Genomic DNA, 19,792 nt, shown 5'->3' on the forward strand with positions numbered 1-19,792 from the left:
GGCTCTCATCGGAAAAAACAAAAATAGTTTAAAACTATGACAACAGATAACATAACGAAATAGATAACAGTTCAAAAATTATATATTTATACATCTGTGGGCATACTTTCTCGGTCAATAATACGGTGAAAGCGCACTAAAGTGTTATCAACGCTAGCACGCAACATTTCAGTATGAATAAGACATTGCGAATGACGCTGACTTTCAAGTCCACTTCGTTAATTGCATGTCCTTGATAAACACGATCTTTGAGAAAACGGCACAGCCAGAAGTCGCTAGGAGTCGGATCTGGTGACAATGTTGGCCAGGCAAGTGGGGAAGTAAGTGAGATGACACGTTCTTTACTTGTTTTGCCGTATAAGCAGTTGATGTGGTCATACAATCTCTTTACTCTAACGCTGGGATAACTTGATCTGCTGTATCAATCACTGGTAAATTTGTATCTAATGAGCCAGTTCACTAAAACTTCCTCGAAGTACGGTCAACAATAAAATTCGTCGTGAATCTATAACATGCTGTGACGTATGAAGTATGTAGCGGCTGTTGATGCACGAAATATATGAAGCTTCAATCGGATTTATTCAGTAGAAACGGAACTATCAGTCTGAGTAATGTTAGTTTAATTTTAACCACCCTGCGTTACAATATTTGTAGAAAAATAAGGCTTCATCACAAACCCAACAATATATCTTCGTTCTGCCCTAAAAGCATTTACAAGGCGGTCGGGTCTGGACCAACAAACGTCAGGGGCGATTGAAGAATGATTGATCATAAAAAATTTTGAAATAGAGCGAGGGATCGCAAACGCAAAGATGATCGTTATAGAGGAATCTTCACAAGTGAATTAAAAGAAATCGGTATAACAGATAAAGCGTATAACAAATATTGAATGGAATACAAATTCTCAACACCACACTTCAGTTGCATTAATAACAGCAACACAAATTGAAAGAAACAATAGCAAATAGGCATAAACAACAAACCTTAGGAGAATTTGAAATTATCATGCAAAAGATTTGCTGTTCGGAGCTATTAACACTTCGTACAAAGTTCAAATATCTGTTATACTACTGTGAATTGGTACTATTTTATTAAATACATACAATATGTATGTAGGGAAGAATGCTGTACCTTTGACCGATTTTTATGATTTTAGGTCATTTGATTCCATCGCTTATGAGGCTAGTTTTCAGGGCTCTCAATTATGATCTTTAACATTTAGTTTTTTCTTTACTTGCTCCTGTTTTTTATTGAGTCTTACTGTAAGACCTCACATTTTCAGAGAGATATCCCTGATAAAATCAATATATTCAGACTGTCAAGAGTTCGGATTAGAATATGTTGACAAACCTAGAATGGCTGAATCTCGCATAAGATATAGATGAATTATCGGCTTATCAGTTACAGGTAAAGGCAGGAATTCGTCATTAGGAAAAATGATTTTATTAAAAGACAAAATCTATAATCTAAAACAATGAACTCTTCCATGTTATTACGCGGGGTAAGATTTAGTAAAAATTTAATTACATCTCATAGTAACAAGTTTACGTCTATTACTTGAAGTTATTTTTTTTTTTTTCATCCACATGTTCTAATTGTGAGGAAAAAATGATAATGGCATCATTTGTTTGCCGTCTATCTGAATTACGTCCGTTTCGTGGTTGTCAAGGAGCAACAGATTTTCAGGTCTTGGTCGGATATGATTAAGTGCTTAAAATAACGGAAGAATAGTCGTGTGAAGCAAATTAAAGATCGAAAAGTAGAAAAATAATCACGTAAGAAAAGCATCATAGACGAAAAATAATCTAAAGATTAAACTACTTAAAGAATTATGAGAGTTGGCAACATCATATCAAATTTTAGATTGAAGTATGCTTAAAACTCCGAACTGTTTTCATTGATCCTCTTTCAAGAGACTTAATTAAGGCACCCAAAACATTTGTCTACTCCGCACAAAAGTTTTCAGATTGGAATAAAAACTGACTACAGATGGGGCTCCGAGAACGAAGAGAGCAATATAAGTTTTCTAGAAGAGGAAGCACTCTTCTCGGAGGTCCCGCTACAGACCACAACGACAGACCAGACAATCAAGGGTATAATATAGAAGACATACACAAATTAACATTTTCATTACAATCTGAGCAAACTATTTTAGATAAAAATTATCCTTGATGAGTTCGCGTTACCACGGAAAGAGGGTGCAGTAGCTTCTGAGGATAAAGAACCCTGAGCACTCGAGGGCAGAAGACCGACTTCTAGCTCATATGAAGATGACACACACATTCGCTTGCACAACCCCTTTTTACAGGGGGGGGGGCACATTCACACACCTCACAGGTAGAATACAGATGAACAACCATGCCCGAACCGGGATTCGAACCCGGGACGCCCAGATCACGGGGAAGATGCGCTACCTCTATGCTAGGACGCCGGCAAAAATGATCATTACTTTTCTTTTTAAAAAATATTTTACCTCTAACGAGGTCAAAAGAACAATATAGCGCACTTTCACATTTAAATAATTCATTTTTCGTTTGGATTAGAAACATTTGAATCAGAATTTGCACAAAAAAGAACATTCAGTCCATCAATAATAAGCATACGCTAATATTACTTAATTGTATCAAAAAATATTATGACTCCAATATATGTTTGTAATAATTACTTTTTAGTCGTGAAATCAGAAATATTGTTATTCATCCAGCTATCGTTCTTTGAAACAGTAGCAAGTTAAATTAAGTAAAAGTTAATCTTTGTACTGAACATAATTTTTCCCCCTCTTGCTGCCAATATAGACGGAAACGGTCAAAAGTACAACATTTTCCTCTACTTTTCAATTCATCGCGTTATTTCTCGAATGCTTTAGCACGACGAGATTAATAAACTATTGTGAATATTTGGATTTTTGTTGTTAATTTTTAGAAACTGTGTTGGCGTCCCCGTATTCAATGAATGTTGTCTGTCTTGATAAATATATCACTCCCAGAAATTTGTCGGTGAAGTTATGGATCAACTTGTATATCTCAAAAACCCCGATTTAGGAGAAATTTTAAAAATACATACGCAGAAAAAATTCTTCTCTCAAGCTGCAAAGCTAAGGTATTTAAATTAATATATTCAGATTCCTTTCAATCCTTAAACAAAAGCAATTAACTATTGCATATTGAAGAAACAAGCATTTATTGCAAAATAAATATTCATTACGATTTGTATTATCACATTTAAATAACCGAATTATTCAATAAACTAAAGCAAATATAAGCTTCCGAACTTTTCTGGGGCTGTTTTTGCATAACTCTGTCAAAAACATTTCTGCTCTTTATTTTTATTCATTTATTTTTCTTAACGCTATTAAACTTTAATCTACGAGCATTTAAACAATTTCACATTAAGAAATGAAAATAAGTGAAAACGTTTTATTCATCCAAATGATGTTAGAAACGGGGGAAAGTAGGGGGTTGAAAATAACTTTTCAGCCCCCTCACTTCTAAGCAATTGCAGCTATCGAAAAAGTTGTTCGTCTTAAAGAGGCGCTCATTCGCTTCATTTGAATGGATCGCCTAATCAAAAGTTATTATATTGCATATTAAACTTTTGAACTGAAGGTAATTTTGGATTTTAGGGGCCATGATCAGTGAAAATCTGCAGAAATTTTCTCGAGATCGTGTTGCGAGAGCCATAGCAATCGATAGTCTTCCTATAAAGAATCTACTTAAAAGCAAATATTAAATAAAACGTCTTTTTCTTACATTCGAAATATTATCAACTCAAAAATATTAAAAGGCATTCACATATTACATATTATTACAAAATTATTCTTTTCGGAACCAAACATGCAGAAGTTTTCTAAGTGGTCTTTCACTAGAGAATTTAAGATGCTATTCAACGGGCAGAAACGGGCATTAAAAACACGTATTAAATCGTATCTTTAAAATAGTCTATCTTTTTAATTATATTCCATTTCTATTCGTGTGTCCTGACACATACACACGTTTATCGATTTAGGATGAAATTTATCATTTCGTTGCATTTTAATTAGGAATGAAAATCTAAACCGAGGAAAATTTTAACACTCCCGCCGTAAGTCCAATTTCCTGTTCGAGTACTATTTAATGAGATGATAATTAGACCTCTGGTTCGATCCCTTTCCTTTCCTTTTTTCATAGGAAGCCATCTTGACCCTTGCAAACCTCAACGTATTCGTGATTTCGGCAACCATTCCAACATTCAAAACGAACTGCTTTTTCACGCAAATATAGAATAATGAATCATATCAAGTCATATCATAGTTTTTAGCTTTTCCCTGAAAAGTTACTCATTCAAATCTTTATTTGAACATATTTCAGATGTCCGCACATATCAAAATTAGTTCTGGGTCTCAAGCGCTTTTATCTGAGGTAATGATTTAAAAAAAGATTCAGGCTTTGGGTGCTACAACAGACGAATGCATATGGAATATTGTTTGCCAACGGATTCTAAAACACTCCGCGCTTTTGCGCATACGTTAGGATGGGTTTAATTTAGCAAAATAGGGTTCAGAGGAAAGAGGAGATGTTTACACTTAAAGTAAAATCCCGAAATGCGCATATTCTTACGCCTGTCACCCCTTAGTGAGCTAGAATCGTCGAAAAGTGGTCATCTCAGGATAATGAAACGAACATTATCTGTGACTTCATAGTGATTTAAAAATGCTGAATGAATTGGAATGAAGGTAAAATAATGAACTATAATTCGACAAATGCATTTTGATGGACAATGGATAGAGAATCCGAAATCTCGAATCCAAGAATCTCATTTCAACACAATTAAGAGCTTAGATGCAAATTTAAAAGATTAAGTGAATAGGATGACCAAAAAAAATATTCATCAAAGCGGCTTTAAATTTAGTGACAAATTGGTAGAAGTACAAATACATTCCCGAAAAGAAGGATCAGTTAAAAATAGTGCAATTTGCTCGTGATGAGATTCGCGCTCCAGGCATCATTAAAAGGTATGTGTTAGAGGAAATTGGAGCTTATTTGAGAGTCCAAAAACGATTACATTGCTTAGCATTTCTTTAAAAAAAAATCAGATTTGTTTCATTTGAATAGGCGCTTAATACGATTTTTGGCGATTAATCCTTGGCGTGCAGTTAATAGTAACCGAAAATCGAAGAGTGTTTTAGACTAGTCTTCTCCAACCGACTCAAACAAAAATTTGGCATAAAACTACACCTATAGTCAAAATCCTACACCCATTTGTGTCCGTTTTTGGGTTATCGCGTTTGCGTTTCTGAAAGCAGATCGACAGACGATCAACCCCTTGTTAGATTTTGTAACTATCTATATAATAAATTAAATCTGTGTACCAAATGTTATCCATCCGACTCTTTTCGTTTTGAAGCTATCGTGTTAACTTTTATTCGAACAACCGGACAGACTTCCTCAAGACGGATTTTACACAAAATTTAATACAAATCTGCAAATTTAGTGTTAATATCAAATTTTATCCGTCCAGCGCAAAGTGTTTTTTGAGCTATACTCATCACAGATAGAAATTTTCCAAAAATGTGTTTTCCGAACTCAGAAAGATTTAAAACATGGAGATTCGTCAAAATTTCGACATTTTTTTTTTAACGATTACAATACTAAGGAATTATGCACCCCGAGATTTCATTCTGACTCTAGCAAAGGTATTAAATAAAAACCAGTAAATTTAATGTAAAATGTCTCTGGTAAAAAGAAAAAAAAATAAGAATTTTCAGTGGTGTGACCAGTCGGTCATTGTGCATTATAGCAAGTGAAACAAGGCTCATAAAATTTTGCTTAAGTTTTGAATAGTGCAAACGAACGGTCCTGCGTTTCATTCGAATAGTATCAATTGTATACACGTTTTCCGACAACTTATCCAACATTGACAATAGGCATGTGCATTTCGCCAGACGAAATTTAGCACGCCGGCTTACAATAGAACGAAAAAAGATTAAAAACAAATCAATACGAATTTACTTTCAAAATTTAAATTCTACGCTTACGTAGAATCGAATTCATAGCAATGTCATTTTGAAATGGTTTAGCATTCACGGCATTTATTCAATAAAAATGAATGTCATAACATTTATGCCAGCGAACATGTTAATTTATCTTAAAATAATTCCATTTTTGTACAATACTGCCACCTTGTTAGCCATGTAGATAAAGTAGTACAATATCCTGCCATGTAGAGAAAGAATTCAACCAGCTGAGAGATATGTTTGCCCGATATAATTTATAAGATTTTTTTTAAAAAATCTTATGAAATGTATCATTTCTTTCTGAATATCATGTAAACTTATCCCAAAACTAAAAACATGAGTAAAATTTATGGATAAATAGTATATTCATTATAATGTAATATACATTAAATCTTATATATATTAAAAATAAGATTGAGTTCAGTTCACGGGATAAAAAGATTCCCCCTCGACTCTTAAATACTGTCAGACCTTTTTAACTCCTTGAATTTTAATTGGATACTTAAGGAGAATATTTAAATTAGTTTTTCCCCTCCCTCTTGAGTTGTCACAAAAACTGAATGCATACCTGAATACGCATGGCATCATGCATTGTATAAGTAATAAAAGTTTTTCCTTGCGTTCGTTGATTGTGTTTTATACTGCACACTAGATTAAATTAAGCAAAATTGTACTTTAATACAAAGCAAAGAAAAATTGTACTTTTGTACTGAGTACAAAACTGTACTTAGTAGTAGAAAATGTCGTACTACAAAACTTGGTTCTAAAGCTTCGTTTGGAATACTGTATAGATATGCTTCAGTTGGAATCATCTACTTCTGAATCTATGCGTCCTTGAAGGAAAAAGTTCGCTGGCAAAACCGATCCGATGTAAAATTCTTTAGAAAGTCATTGTTTATATTTTACACTATGTATTAGAATGCTTATAATGTTTGAATATTTTATTTCAAATGCAGAATTTCAGAAAGTTTCAGAATCATTGTTTGGGTAAAATAAGTATGCAGTTTTACAGTAACAAAGGATTATGAGGCGAATTTCGTATTTCTGCATTGTGGCCAGAATGACTAGAGCTCTCGCTCCCAAGTCACTTCACTTTTAATATCTACTTATATATGGTAGAATCAAGACAAGTTTCGAGCCAACTGCAACCCAAATGTGAATCCTGCCATTTTCAGATAACCGTTTCGAAAATAAACAGAAAATGCAATGGATGTGCGAAACAAAAGATTCATAAGTTTCACAATGGACTAATGTTTGTCCCTCACCCAAAATGAGATGCAAAGTAAATTGGGGGGGAAAAACCTTAGAATATTTGAAAAATCTTATTTTTAAAATGAAATTTTAGTACGGCCGCCGCCCCCAGCAGCAGAAAAAATTTATTGCTGTACCGGAGAATAGTTTCCTCGGAGAAAAAAATTCTTAAATGATTCATCTCGCTATTGTAACCCACCAAAGTTACATTACGATACTTCTTAAACCAAATCGCGCGAAGAAAAACAGCAAGATCACGGAAATTCACAAGTTTTCAATGATCTAATTGCAAACAAAACCAAGAAAATTGAATACTCGACTTGAAATATCTTGACTTCATTTCATTGAGAACGCTGATGAACATCTACTTGTTTTCTTTTACATGTTTCAAATTGGGCGCCGAGAAAACGGGATCGGAGTTTTCCGCTCCCGCCGCCACAAGAAAGAATATTAGGCGCTCCGTTCAATAATTTCTAATATTTTTCAAAAACCGAACAGCTGCAAAGGACGTAGAGCGGTATCCGACTCGCGAACGGTTACGACTAATTTATACACATGTTTATCGCCTGCAGTGCACTTTTCGCGCCTATTGCAAGATGTATTTTCTTGTATTCTACTAACAATCAGTAATTAATGCAATATCAGTTATATGTAAGCAAAAATCAGTACTTTTTAAGGTCAAAATCCCATCCATTAAACTTGAGTATAGGTCAAGTACCACACTCGTTAAAACTGAGATAGTAGTTGAGTTTACTGCGCTTTTTCAAAACCATACTTACTCTAAACATAGACACATTGGCAAAAATCAAAAGCTTTTATCATATTTTACTAAGATATTTCATTTTAGAAAAATCCAATATCTCATTGCAACCCTCAGCAAAAAAATAATGATTAATAACTTGCACCTACTCAAATGCGATATCCTTTCTATTCAATTTACATTACCATTATACTTACTTCTAAAAGGAGAATTGAAAACTTAACGCATTAGAATTAACTTCTTACCTAACATACCACAAATTATTAAGCGCATTCAATATAAAAAAAAAACATTTAAGCATTAAAGAAATGGGCTGTTTTGAATTTGACTTGTTTTCAATAACAGCGCCGCGAAAATGTCAACTTTTTTTTTTAAATGTTTGTGCACAATTTTAGAACATACACGAGCAACGTTTATACACACTGAAAAAAAGTTTTCAAAAACTTCCGAGGGGCGGACAGTTATGAGTAAATCTGTCAATAATTAATATTCAACACAGCAAAGTTTTTAAAAAAATAACAACCGGAAATATGAAGTTACACTTTGAAATGATCATGTAAGACGCTTGGAGCAGGGCTCTCAAAATTATAAAAACCAATGTTACAACATCGTTTCCTACAGTCCTTTCATATTTTTTTTTATTTTAATATCTACATTTTACATATGTCAGCATGCCACACGATCAACGGCTCTAACACTTGACTATCTTTAAACGATCTTTCAAAAGGAACGCTGCACTTAAAGAAAAAAAAAAAAGGGGGGGTCAACTTCGAAACACTTCCAAAAAAAAAAACGCATGCACTTGTTTATAAGCAGTTTGCTCCCCTTTTACAATCATGTGGTAATTATTTTTAAAAAAATAAAAAGGAGCAGGGGCGAAAGGGATAAATTAAAACTTCAAGGAGCAAAATCAAAATTTCTTACCTAATGCATCAGAGGCCGCGACGGACACTTGCCCCGAAACTTTTGCAGTGAAGCAAATTCACTTAAAAACATCCATTGAACAGTTGTAAGTGCGTCAGATGCATCGGCTGCGAGTCCAGCGGTGGAGAGAGACTCGCCATAGAGACGGGAAGCGCGCTCCGCCATCTGAGCGGGGCTGACGTTTGGCATTTTGGAGGGGGCCCAGTCATCGCCATGGAGACGTGACGTCAGCGGACAGGGGCGCGCGCGCTCCCACAGAAAGGTCGTGGAATAGGGCGATCCTCTACTCGCCCCTCAAGACTTCGGTTTCGGAAACTTTCTGAACAATGACTGCCGCGCACACGGAAAGGGGGGGGGAGGGGAAGGACTAAAAAATGTTATTCAGATTCCGTAACAATGTATCCGTTTAGCGATGCTCAACTTTCTTTCATCCACTTCGGGTTTCGATACTACTTAATTTGAAAATCATTAATGTAATCAAAAGAACTTTGAAATTTTAACGAAATAAAACTTTAAATTTATCACATAGTTAATAAAAATGTTTGCTAATGCTAGAAATCCGACCTCAAGAATTAAGAGGACAGTTTACTTTGAAATAAGCAAAAACGGACAAAAACATGATTTTATTTTTATCGTTCCTTCCCCAAAATATATGTACATTCAAGATATATGTACAAGATATATTGTTCAATAAAATGAATATTTGAAGGACCTAGAGGGGAAAACCACATTTTAATTACTTTAATCAAAATGATACTCTAATTAGATTTTAATATCTTTGAAATGTTCCAGGTGTCCTAATTTTTGAAGAAATTAAATGAAATTGATAAAGATTTCGATCAAACATTAAAAGAAAATAGGGTTCACTTGCATACATCTAACATTTCGAATTTTTTTAGATGGTTAAAAGTCACTATTAGTTCCGAAAAACAATTTTTTTTAAAGTTCAGTAAGTGGGCATAAAAATGTTTCTAAAAAAATTAGCATTTAATTGAAATCGCAAAATCACACGCAGTTTTATTCAAAATAAATTTATATTGAGCAATAAGAAAAAAAAAGTACAAAAAAAAATTTAAAATTGAGTCACCTGGAATACTTTAAAGTTTTAAAAATTGCATATATTTTAATTTTTAAAAAATATTTCGTTTTAAAAAGCTTTTATAAAAAGAAAGTTGACATTTATATTTTAATGCATGCATAAAAAAATTTCATAACTAGAAATGAATAATTCACAAAAATGCCTAATACAGTCCACCGTTCCCTTGAAGGTCTATATTAGTCTTTTGTTAGCAAAATTATAATAAAAGCTTCGCGAGTAGTGCAATCCAAATTCGTTGTCTTAAAAATATTTTGATTCCGTACTTGAGTTGCATTTTTAAATAAGTTGCTCGAATTGCTATTATTTTAGATTTAAAATGTACTCTGATACTCTGAAATTTAATTGATTTTTTTGCTATATACAAGATTACCACAAACATTTGACAATCGGCTTCAGTTTAAAGAATTTTATTTTCCTTCAAAAAGTCAAAAGTCTCCATTTCCCCTCATTTCATTCCATTCTATTCAAGTTCAGTATTAAAAAAGTCGCCTGTTTTTTGTTTTGTTTTTTTACGATAGACATTGATAGTATTTTTGTTATCGATATAAACTGCAATAACTAAGGAACAAAACAATCTACCAAAAATGATTTCTTTTTAACCATTTCCCACTTCCAAAGTAAATCTGAAGTGTTGAAATTTTAAAAAGCTACTAAAATGTAATTAAATTAAGATTATTAAGATTATAAAAAGGAAGGCTTGAAAACAAATAGAGTGAGTAAGCTCACAAGTTCTCCGTTATCTTTTCAGCAAAATTTCGAACAAAGAAAAATTTCGAATTCCCAAAAATATTCTCAATTTGATTTTGTTCCCGCAAAAGCAATTAAAAATAGGCAATCTAAATTTGTACACACAATTCATCTAATTAGTAGAGATTAAAAAACGATATTCAACAAATGGATTTAAAATCATGGTTTATAAAGTTATTCATCTCTGACGCACAAATGACTCATTTTTCTGTTAGGACATAACTGATAGATAATTTCAATCTTCTTATTTTTCCTTAAAAAATCAAAATATGTAAACAGATGAAAAATTTCCCTTAGCTTTCAATTCACAAGAAATCTCTTTAGAATGGAAGAAAAATCCACAACATGAATGTAAAATTATCAATAAACAAATTTAAAATTAATATATTTTGCTGATCCCTATAGAGAACTATTGGACAAGTGAAGCATTTCTTAAGAGGTAACACATTAATGACAGAATTATTAGATTCCTGCCGTTACAGCAACTATCAATAAAAGTGAGTGGATTCTCGTTCTGCAGGTGGTGTTGCTGGTTAAAGGTCCTATCGCCGATGACAGAATATACCTTCTTATGAAGGCCACCAGCATCAGATGCTCACAATTTCATATTTATATATATTTGCTCATTTCTTATTTCCCACATCATTTAAGGCATTCCAGTCATTCAGTCCTTCTACGAGTCAGATAAACAATGTATTTCATAACTTAATAACATGAAATGACATTTCAATTTAGCAACAGAATTATTCTGTATTTCTGTTACTTACACTAATTAAAAAAGTAATTGACCATTTTTATTAGCATTTCTTTTTGAAACGACATGAGAACTCTTCAATGTTCAAAATGATGGCGAATGTCATTTTGAACAATACAATGACACTTGCCTCCCCAAAATTCATATCGATGGGAGGACGTTTGGTCACGGTTTCCACGTCACCCATGATCATGCAGCATCGCCCTTTTGATTTTGAGGCGTCGGGTTTGAAATGCAGAATGACACCATCGGTAATTAAAAACAGAAGAAATTAAATCTAATCTTTAATAAGCACTAATAATAAAATATAAAAAATATATTTTTTTTATCTCAAAATTATAATAAATTATAATAAAATATTTTTATCTCAAAATTATAATATTAATAAACTAATATTTTTGAAGTTCAAAATTAACTTATTTTTAGCATTAATAAAACTGCTTTGTACTCAAATAATTATAGAAATTGTTTGTAGAATTCAATTTACCACCGAGTTCAACAAGCCAAAGGGGACTGTATATTCCCCTAATCATTTTTTTTTTATCAATGTTATTGTTTCCCCTCAAAAATTGAATGTTAATTTAGAAAATTGCTTGTATATCCAAGAAAAAGTATGTTTCTTTTTTTAGTTTTTATCAATTGAAAAAAAATGGAAATGCAAAAATAAATTCACCTGCCTAAAATTTACTTCGTAATAAACAACGTTTTAGGAGCTACCAATTTCGTTTTTCCGTTCTTTCCCAATTTTTCAGCATTAATCCATTCACATGCAAATTTTATATTGGTGTACCGATTTGTTTCAAACGAGGAATGTAATAAAGTGAGGGCAACCTTGATAACTCGTTTACATCCTACCCCCTCGTTTGAAAATTAAACAGACGTGCCAGAATAGAATTTGCAACATCGACTGGGCTGGGCTGGACCAGTAGTGAAAGGGTTAAATATCTACACAAGGGATGCACTACAATTATTGAATCGATTGTCCATCACTAAATTCAATAATAAAATAGGTTCAATAATTATGAAAAGAGATACGATACAAATTACTGATGTGATAGTAAACTCCTTTCATGGTTTTTTTTGTTTTGTTTGTTTGTAATATATATTCAAATAAGTGAATGCCGAAATACTTGTATACAGTAGTTAAATTTCTTTTCAATCAATATATTAATTACACTGAGAATTACTTAGGGTAATACAAGTATTTTAATCGATTCTCCATTTAAATATTTCTGAATCTACATAAAAATATTGCGCACACCCCCTTCATCGTGCTACTATGCTTTAGTTATATTAAAGTCCCGTTTTAAAGCAACACTACGGCTATTTGGGGACAGACCTCGTAATTTTGAACCGCGATCAGATAACGAGGAGAATATCTGAGCTGTCACCTCCCTCTCCAAACTTCCACACAACACCAGCGAGAGGATGTTTAGTCCCGACGGATTTATCGTGCATCAGACCCGCTTACACGACTGTTCTTCGGCCGAATCGTATCTTGAACCTGAAACCCTCAGGTTCCGAAGCCGAGATCTTACCACCAGGCCATCACGGCCCCCAAAACTGTCGAAACAACTGTAGGAACAGCAGACAGGCTGCTTACACTTGGACACAATTGCAGCGCGACCACAACGAGAATAAATGATATTTATCACTCCTCGATATCTGGGTATTGCATATTACACCATAGTCAAAATATGCGAGCACGAGCATGATATGAAAATGTCCATCTTCACCTACCTGAAAGAAGTTCAAAGTTTCACATTCCGTTGGTAAATTGAAGTTCACTTGTCTTTCGGGACATAAAGTCCCTTCTTTGTCGGAGCACTGTCCATACTAAAACTTACTGTGCAACGATGATTAAGCTATACTGTGCTATTCGCGATACGCTAATGCACGTGCGAAATATGGAATCATTCGTCTGAGACATGACAAGGCTTACAGGCATGCGTCTCACACTGTTTGAGCAAAGCCGAAGGATTTAGTTGAAAAATTTATGAATCCCATTATACAACCCGAATTTGTGATTCATAAATTGTCTGTTTAATGGCAGCAGTTTCGAAAATCGGTAATTCATTTGATTCATATCATTATTAATTGCATTTTTTATCACTATATTCAAAATTATGTGCGTAACGTATTAATACTCCCCCATAGTTTTAGAATATAAAGATTTTCATACTTTAAACTATTTTTTGAAGAATCAAATTTTTACTACAAAAAAAAAAACTAATGTATTTCAGAAAGAATGAGTAGTATTGCACGTGAGAAAAGGACTCAGCTTGTCAAGAAACAAGCCGAGATGTAAACAAATATCAATTTTAACGTAGCCGAGCTCAAAACCCTCAACCACTTTCCTTTTTAATTATAATAAAATGATATTTGAAGCTGTAATACAAGATCTGTGGTGGAGCGGTGAAGCTTTATAAGCCAAACAACAGCTACGAGACATGAGTAATTACTTTTGTCTTGTGGTCTTGTTACTCGGCTACAAACCCAAACATTGCGAGTTCAGTCCTCGCTATCGCCAATAACAACAGATCATACCCAAAAAGCACTACAGCTAGCAAACTCATCTAATCAACTAAACTCTTAGCACTCAAGACCTTTTCCTACTCGAATTTCCACAAAATCAGTGGCGATTAAGAATCCCCTCTTGAGTGTAAAGGATTGCCTACTTAATAGCATCAAGAATGCTAATGCAAAACATAGCACAAGCAACACTTAAAAATTAGGATTTATAAAAAAAAAATTAATTTTTAAAAAGTCAAACTGGCAACTTACATATTAATTTGCTTTATATACGATGAAAATTGCAGACAAACTATATTGAACTACCGTTCATATTTACATACATAAGTAGAGAAAAATTTCATAAATAAAAACAATCTCACAAATCTTAATTATTCCCACCTAAAATTTAAAAACTTTTTAAATCAATATGCATCAGAAATTTATTCTTTAAAATTTATGAAATAAAACATTGGCAAATAAATCTGATGCTGGCAAAAATGAATCTCAGACTATGAACCAATGGGAATTTTGATATCAAATTAATTTTGATATTTGATTACCAAATGATACATTAATCTTACCCAGGACCAGGATCTCTAGGGGGACATCTTTAAGTTCTTACTCGATTTTTTTTTAAATTTTAATTCACTGTTTAAACAACTTTAAATAGTAAATCCTAATGATAACTAGCAAAACATTTAACTACGGATTCTTTTTTTAAAAGTTGCTTTGAATATTTCGCATGTAAAAAATTGCAAACTATTTTGAAAGGTATTTTACAAAAAATAGTAAAAAAATTTAAAGCAATCTATACTATGCAATTACAGAACTGTATAATTTTTTTAATTACAAAGCAGCAGCAATTTTTTTAGAGTTTTATATTTAATAACTTCCAAAAGATAATTAAGAATATTAAAATGTTTATAAGATACCAGATTTTAATTTAAATGTGTTCAAGTCGAAAACTCGTGCAACTGAAAAGCATATAATATACTTGGGCACAATCACAAAATATACAAAAATTTCAGGAGGTCTCAACATTGCAGGACCTTTCAGTAGTTGCCAGTTTGACATGTTAGCTCTGCTCTTACTCAAAATTATATTACGAAATGAATTAGCTTGAAGCGTTAACCATCACACTGAAATTTGGCCTCTACATATTAGATTGTGTTTTTTTTAAAGCCTATTCATTTGGATTTAAAGCTGTTAAATGTGAAAATTTCTGAAAACTGATATCATTTACTGCAGAGTTTATTTTACAAGTGTTGATTGTGAGAGTTATAACAAATATATGGAAGCAAAAGTCTTTATGTTAGGATGACAAGGTCAGGGAAAAGACTTTTTGCTCTCATAATAGATGTTCATTTCAAGACTATGACCAACTTTTTATTTATCATTACACTGCCAGTTTTTATAGATATTTTTCTTGTTATAACTTGTTAATCTCGCTTTCGCTTTTAAAATGCCTCAAGTTTGTGTGAAATACCAGAAAACTTTAGCTATACATTAAGTAATCTTTTCTAACAGGAAAAACAATCACATAACACTCTGAAACAGCATAAGGACATACACATTATTTGCAATAAATGTAGCAACAAACACAAAATTAGATTCAATACCATGATTTAGAGATTTCACAGCAAGAAATATTTCTAACCTCTTTATAGGGATCTTGATTTAAAGAATCCTCAAATTTTTCAGCATTTTTATACCATTTGATTTAGAACAATTTAAAAACAAAAAATGTAACTATCCAAATATCCACTTGGATATCAATATCCAATTTAGAACACATCTAGCCATTCTAAAAGTAATAGAGGAATATCAGTTGAACTCTAATGAAGGAATAAGTAATACTAGATATGATCCTGGATTTTTCCTGCGAAAGTTATAGCCAAATCACAAAATATATAATTATTCAATAAATATTAAATAATTTCTAATGCTAACAAATCATCTTTGTTAGCATTAAGATTACAATGGAGAAAATTGCTTGCATGCTCATATCTCAATATTTTCTTTTGCCATGTCTACCTCGACTTCTTCCCAAAAAACTTTAGGTCCAACTGTACTGAACACAGTGAAAGATTCTGTTAGAACACTGCACTATTATAAAAAGGAATGAAAGGAAATAGCGCTTGGCAATGTTTGATTATTACATTAAAGAAAAATATGGCAGAGATAAATAGGCTAAGAAAAAGTACTCAACTTAAAATCATAAAAACACAATTATATATTAATTGTCAATTAACTATATACTGTACATTATACCTATAACTGTGCATTAAGTATTTAATTTTACTCTCCAACATCTACTAAAAATGACAGAGCTAATGATTTGCAATGTCTTGCATAAAAAATATAAACTCAATTGAATGTATTTACAAATATTTCATGAAAAATTATGGATTAGTGATATATGAACCAGGTATCAAAAAAATCTCCCCTTCCCAATTTTGTATCTGAATCTGATTAATTGCATTTAGCTGAAGATTTCCCAAGGTATATCAATACATAAAGTAATGTAAAGATATCATTAAAAGAAAAAGACTGAATACAGCTTAATCTCCTATTATGAAAAAATATCTACATCTTCAGAAAAATCACCAAATTTTGGACAATATCTATTCATTCACGACTGTTTGCCAGTAATTACCTGTGTTTATCTTGCTTATTGATTCATTTCCAGTCTCATTTTTAAATTTATTTCCCCCCCCCCATTTTCCTTCATCAAATTCTCAAAGTAAAAAAAAAAAAAAAAAAAGCAGGCAAAGGATATCAAACTTTGCGAGTGGAAAAGTTAGTAAATTAGATTTTTTAAATATGAAAGTTAATAATTTCAGGAATGCTGCCATTCTCCAGCCCTAATAGATAAGTTACCACTGCCGATAATCAAATTTTGATGTGCTGAATACATTTCATGGCGATTTTTTTAAAATAGGCATTTTAGTTTTGTTAAGTTTTATCATTCGAAAATTAAAAATTGCTCATTTTAGTTAACCTGAAGAGATAGATTAATTGCTTCTATATTGATTTGTTATTTTTACTATATATTTTTAAAAATCTGCAAAAAAGACTGGCAGCACTTAGCTGAAAATATTGCATGTTTGCCAAAAAATTTACTAGCATAAGCACAAAGGTTACTTTGGGTATTTTACATGGAAGGGTTTTCATCGGCATTGTAAATAATAGCATTAAAAATTTAAACATGAAATAGGAAGCTAAATATCTTTTCATAAAATACTCTTACTAAAATCAAATCTCCTTACCCACTACAGAATTTAAAGATATTGCCTACCTTCAAAAGAATAATAGCTAAATGAAATAATTTAAGAATTACATTTTCTTACCTTCTATTTTGATTAAGTGATGGTTCCACCAATAACTGGGAGCCCATAACTTCGTAACCTAATGTGGAAAAAGCAAACACATTAATTGTAAATAATAAAAACTGTTTTATAAAATTAAAAAAAACTGAATTGATCAGAGAACAGTAAAAACATTTGCTTAATTTCTCACAAAACCAAGAATTTAAAAATTTATTGTATTTGAAATAACTATTCTATAAAGAAAGTTCTTCTTAAATTTAAATAAAGCTTAGAAGTTTCCAAAATAAATGTTTTTAACTAAACTTTGGGAAGTTTGTTTGACGCAACATATGTTCTAAATACATTCTTAAACATTTCTTTTTCTACTTTCTGCCATGAATCTTACTTGTATTAGATTTAACAGAGAAATTTTTTAACATACCTAAAAAATGAATATTTTGCTAAATATTGAGGAGACACTATTCAAAAATTCATCAACTGCTTCTTTTTCCCAGAATACATTTCATACATGTTAAACTTTTTTTTTTTTTTAAGGATTAATCTGTTACTTTCTGCTAAAATTCGAATGTATGCATAACTTCATGTTCACTTTCAAGTTGCATTGATTAATGATCATTCCCAATCTTCTTAAAAACTAAGCATAGTAATTTAAATTCTGATATTTGTCAATATCAACACTTTCTAAATATGAAAAGATTGGGTACATTGCAGAAGTTTTTACTTTTTCTATCTTAACATTTTCTCAAGGATATGCCTGTGATGTTATCCTTAGTCATGGATTGGAGGATCACTTAACTATTTAAAACATCGACTTTTCCCTCAAATGAAATGTTTTGTTTACAATAAAGAATTTGGATTTTACAACAGTTTATTTTACATACCTCTGCATCTCTATCATCTATACATATTGCATGCAAGAGTAGATTTATATATAAAAAATATGACATTTCCCTTAAAGCCTAATTTATATATTAAAAAATATTAAAAGTATTTCCCATCAAGTCTGAACATAAGGAATTCATGGTTAAAATTACATTTTGAATACTACAAAATTTTACAAATTTAAATTTCTCCTCTAGCCATTATTTTTCCTGCTCCTCCCAAGTTATTATAGTTTTTATTTTTTTAAATAAACATTTTCATTTAAAATTAAGAAACCTCTTTGGTTTTATAATTTAATTTTATTCATAATTCTTCGATTAAGAAGTGACAATTCAAACATCATACATAATAAAACAATCGAACTAAAAACTTTAGATGGAAATAAGATACACATAACTAATATTTTATCTGATTTTTGTTTTTTTTTAGTCTAAATAACATTTTTTAATAACTTAGAGATGCAACAATAAATTGCATTTGTCAGTAATATGATTGCTTTCATTTTTTATATAATTTGTTACTTGATAAAAGATGATTTAATAAGATAGAACAAACATATAAACTCAAAAATTACTTGAATATATCTTAATGACAAGAATCCAATATGACTGACAGATAATCAAGTATTGTTGATATCATTTAATTATAAATTTAACTTACGATAAAGTACATAATTAAAATTGATAAACTGTACACAATATATTTTAATGTACATATACTGCAATTTTAAAATATTTATATCATCACTACTAATGGCAGATTTACGTACAAGTTATAATTTAGTGTCTTATTTTCTTAAAGTGAATGATCAAAAATTATCTATGTCAACATGTGTCTACAGTTTAGACTATAACAAACCCTATATCAAAAACAGTTCAAGACTTCATTAATTCTGGATTGGGCAATGAATACGACACATTTTCGAACTGATGAGTCGAAATTAGCAACAAAAAAAAAAAGGAAAAAGAGCATATTTACATACAATAATTAAGTCCAATTTCAGTAAATATTTGAAACAATGAAAATCCAGTTTATATTCCTTTCATGAAAAAGAAGTACTCAAAGGCTTCCAATATTTTTTAAATATTAATTCGAGGAGAAGGGAAATTCTGGGAGTTCTAGGGCAAAAAATTCAAATAAGACAATTTTGACATATATTTATCCAAAATAATATTTCATATTTAAAATTTGTATAAGGTTATTCTTTTAATAAATTTCAAGTTAAAATTTAAGAGAAAATTTCACTAAATATTTTATTTATAGGTCAATTTTAACTATTAAATCCTTTCTATAATCAAATTGATTCACAGTTAAGAGAACTTTCTTTTTTAAAAATTGAATTTCATAAAAGAAAAGAAATTGTCTATAGAATTATGAAAACAATTTAGAAGTACAATAAATTTTAACTCTGCACAAATGCACGTTATTTTAAAATAGAGTTTGTTTATCTTTTCACAGACCAAACATATTAAATATATTTAAGTATATTGAGTAAGTAATTGTTGTTGAGTAACTATGTTGATTGAGCTACAGTAAAAAC

The 19,792-nt window shown here is 31.4% G+C and overlaps 1 protein-coding gene across 5 annotated transcripts in view; it reads right to left on the minus strand.

The window, feature by feature from the left end:
• LOC129988733 (insulin-like growth factor 2 mRNA-binding protein 1) overlaps positions 1-19,792 on the minus strand; it is a 56,332-nt gene that overhangs the window by 25,567 nt on the left and 10,973 nt on the right. For all 5 annotated transcript variants that reach the window (XM_056097004.1, XM_056097003.1, XM_056097005.1 and 2 more), the window contains exon 2: positions 17,392-17,449. In XM_056097004.1, coding sequence (XP_055952979.1) covers positions 17,392-17,449 — 58 coding nt within the window. The remainder of the gene's footprint in view (positions 1-17,391; positions 17,450-19,792) is intronic.

The sequence above is a fragment of the Argiope bruennichi genome, chromosome 10, assembly GCF_947563725.1.
Source record: "Argiope bruennichi chromosome 10, qqArgBrue1.1, whole genome shotgun sequence".
Taxonomy (NCBI): domain Eukaryota; kingdom Metazoa; phylum Arthropoda; class Arachnida; order Araneae; family Araneidae; genus Argiope; species Argiope bruennichi.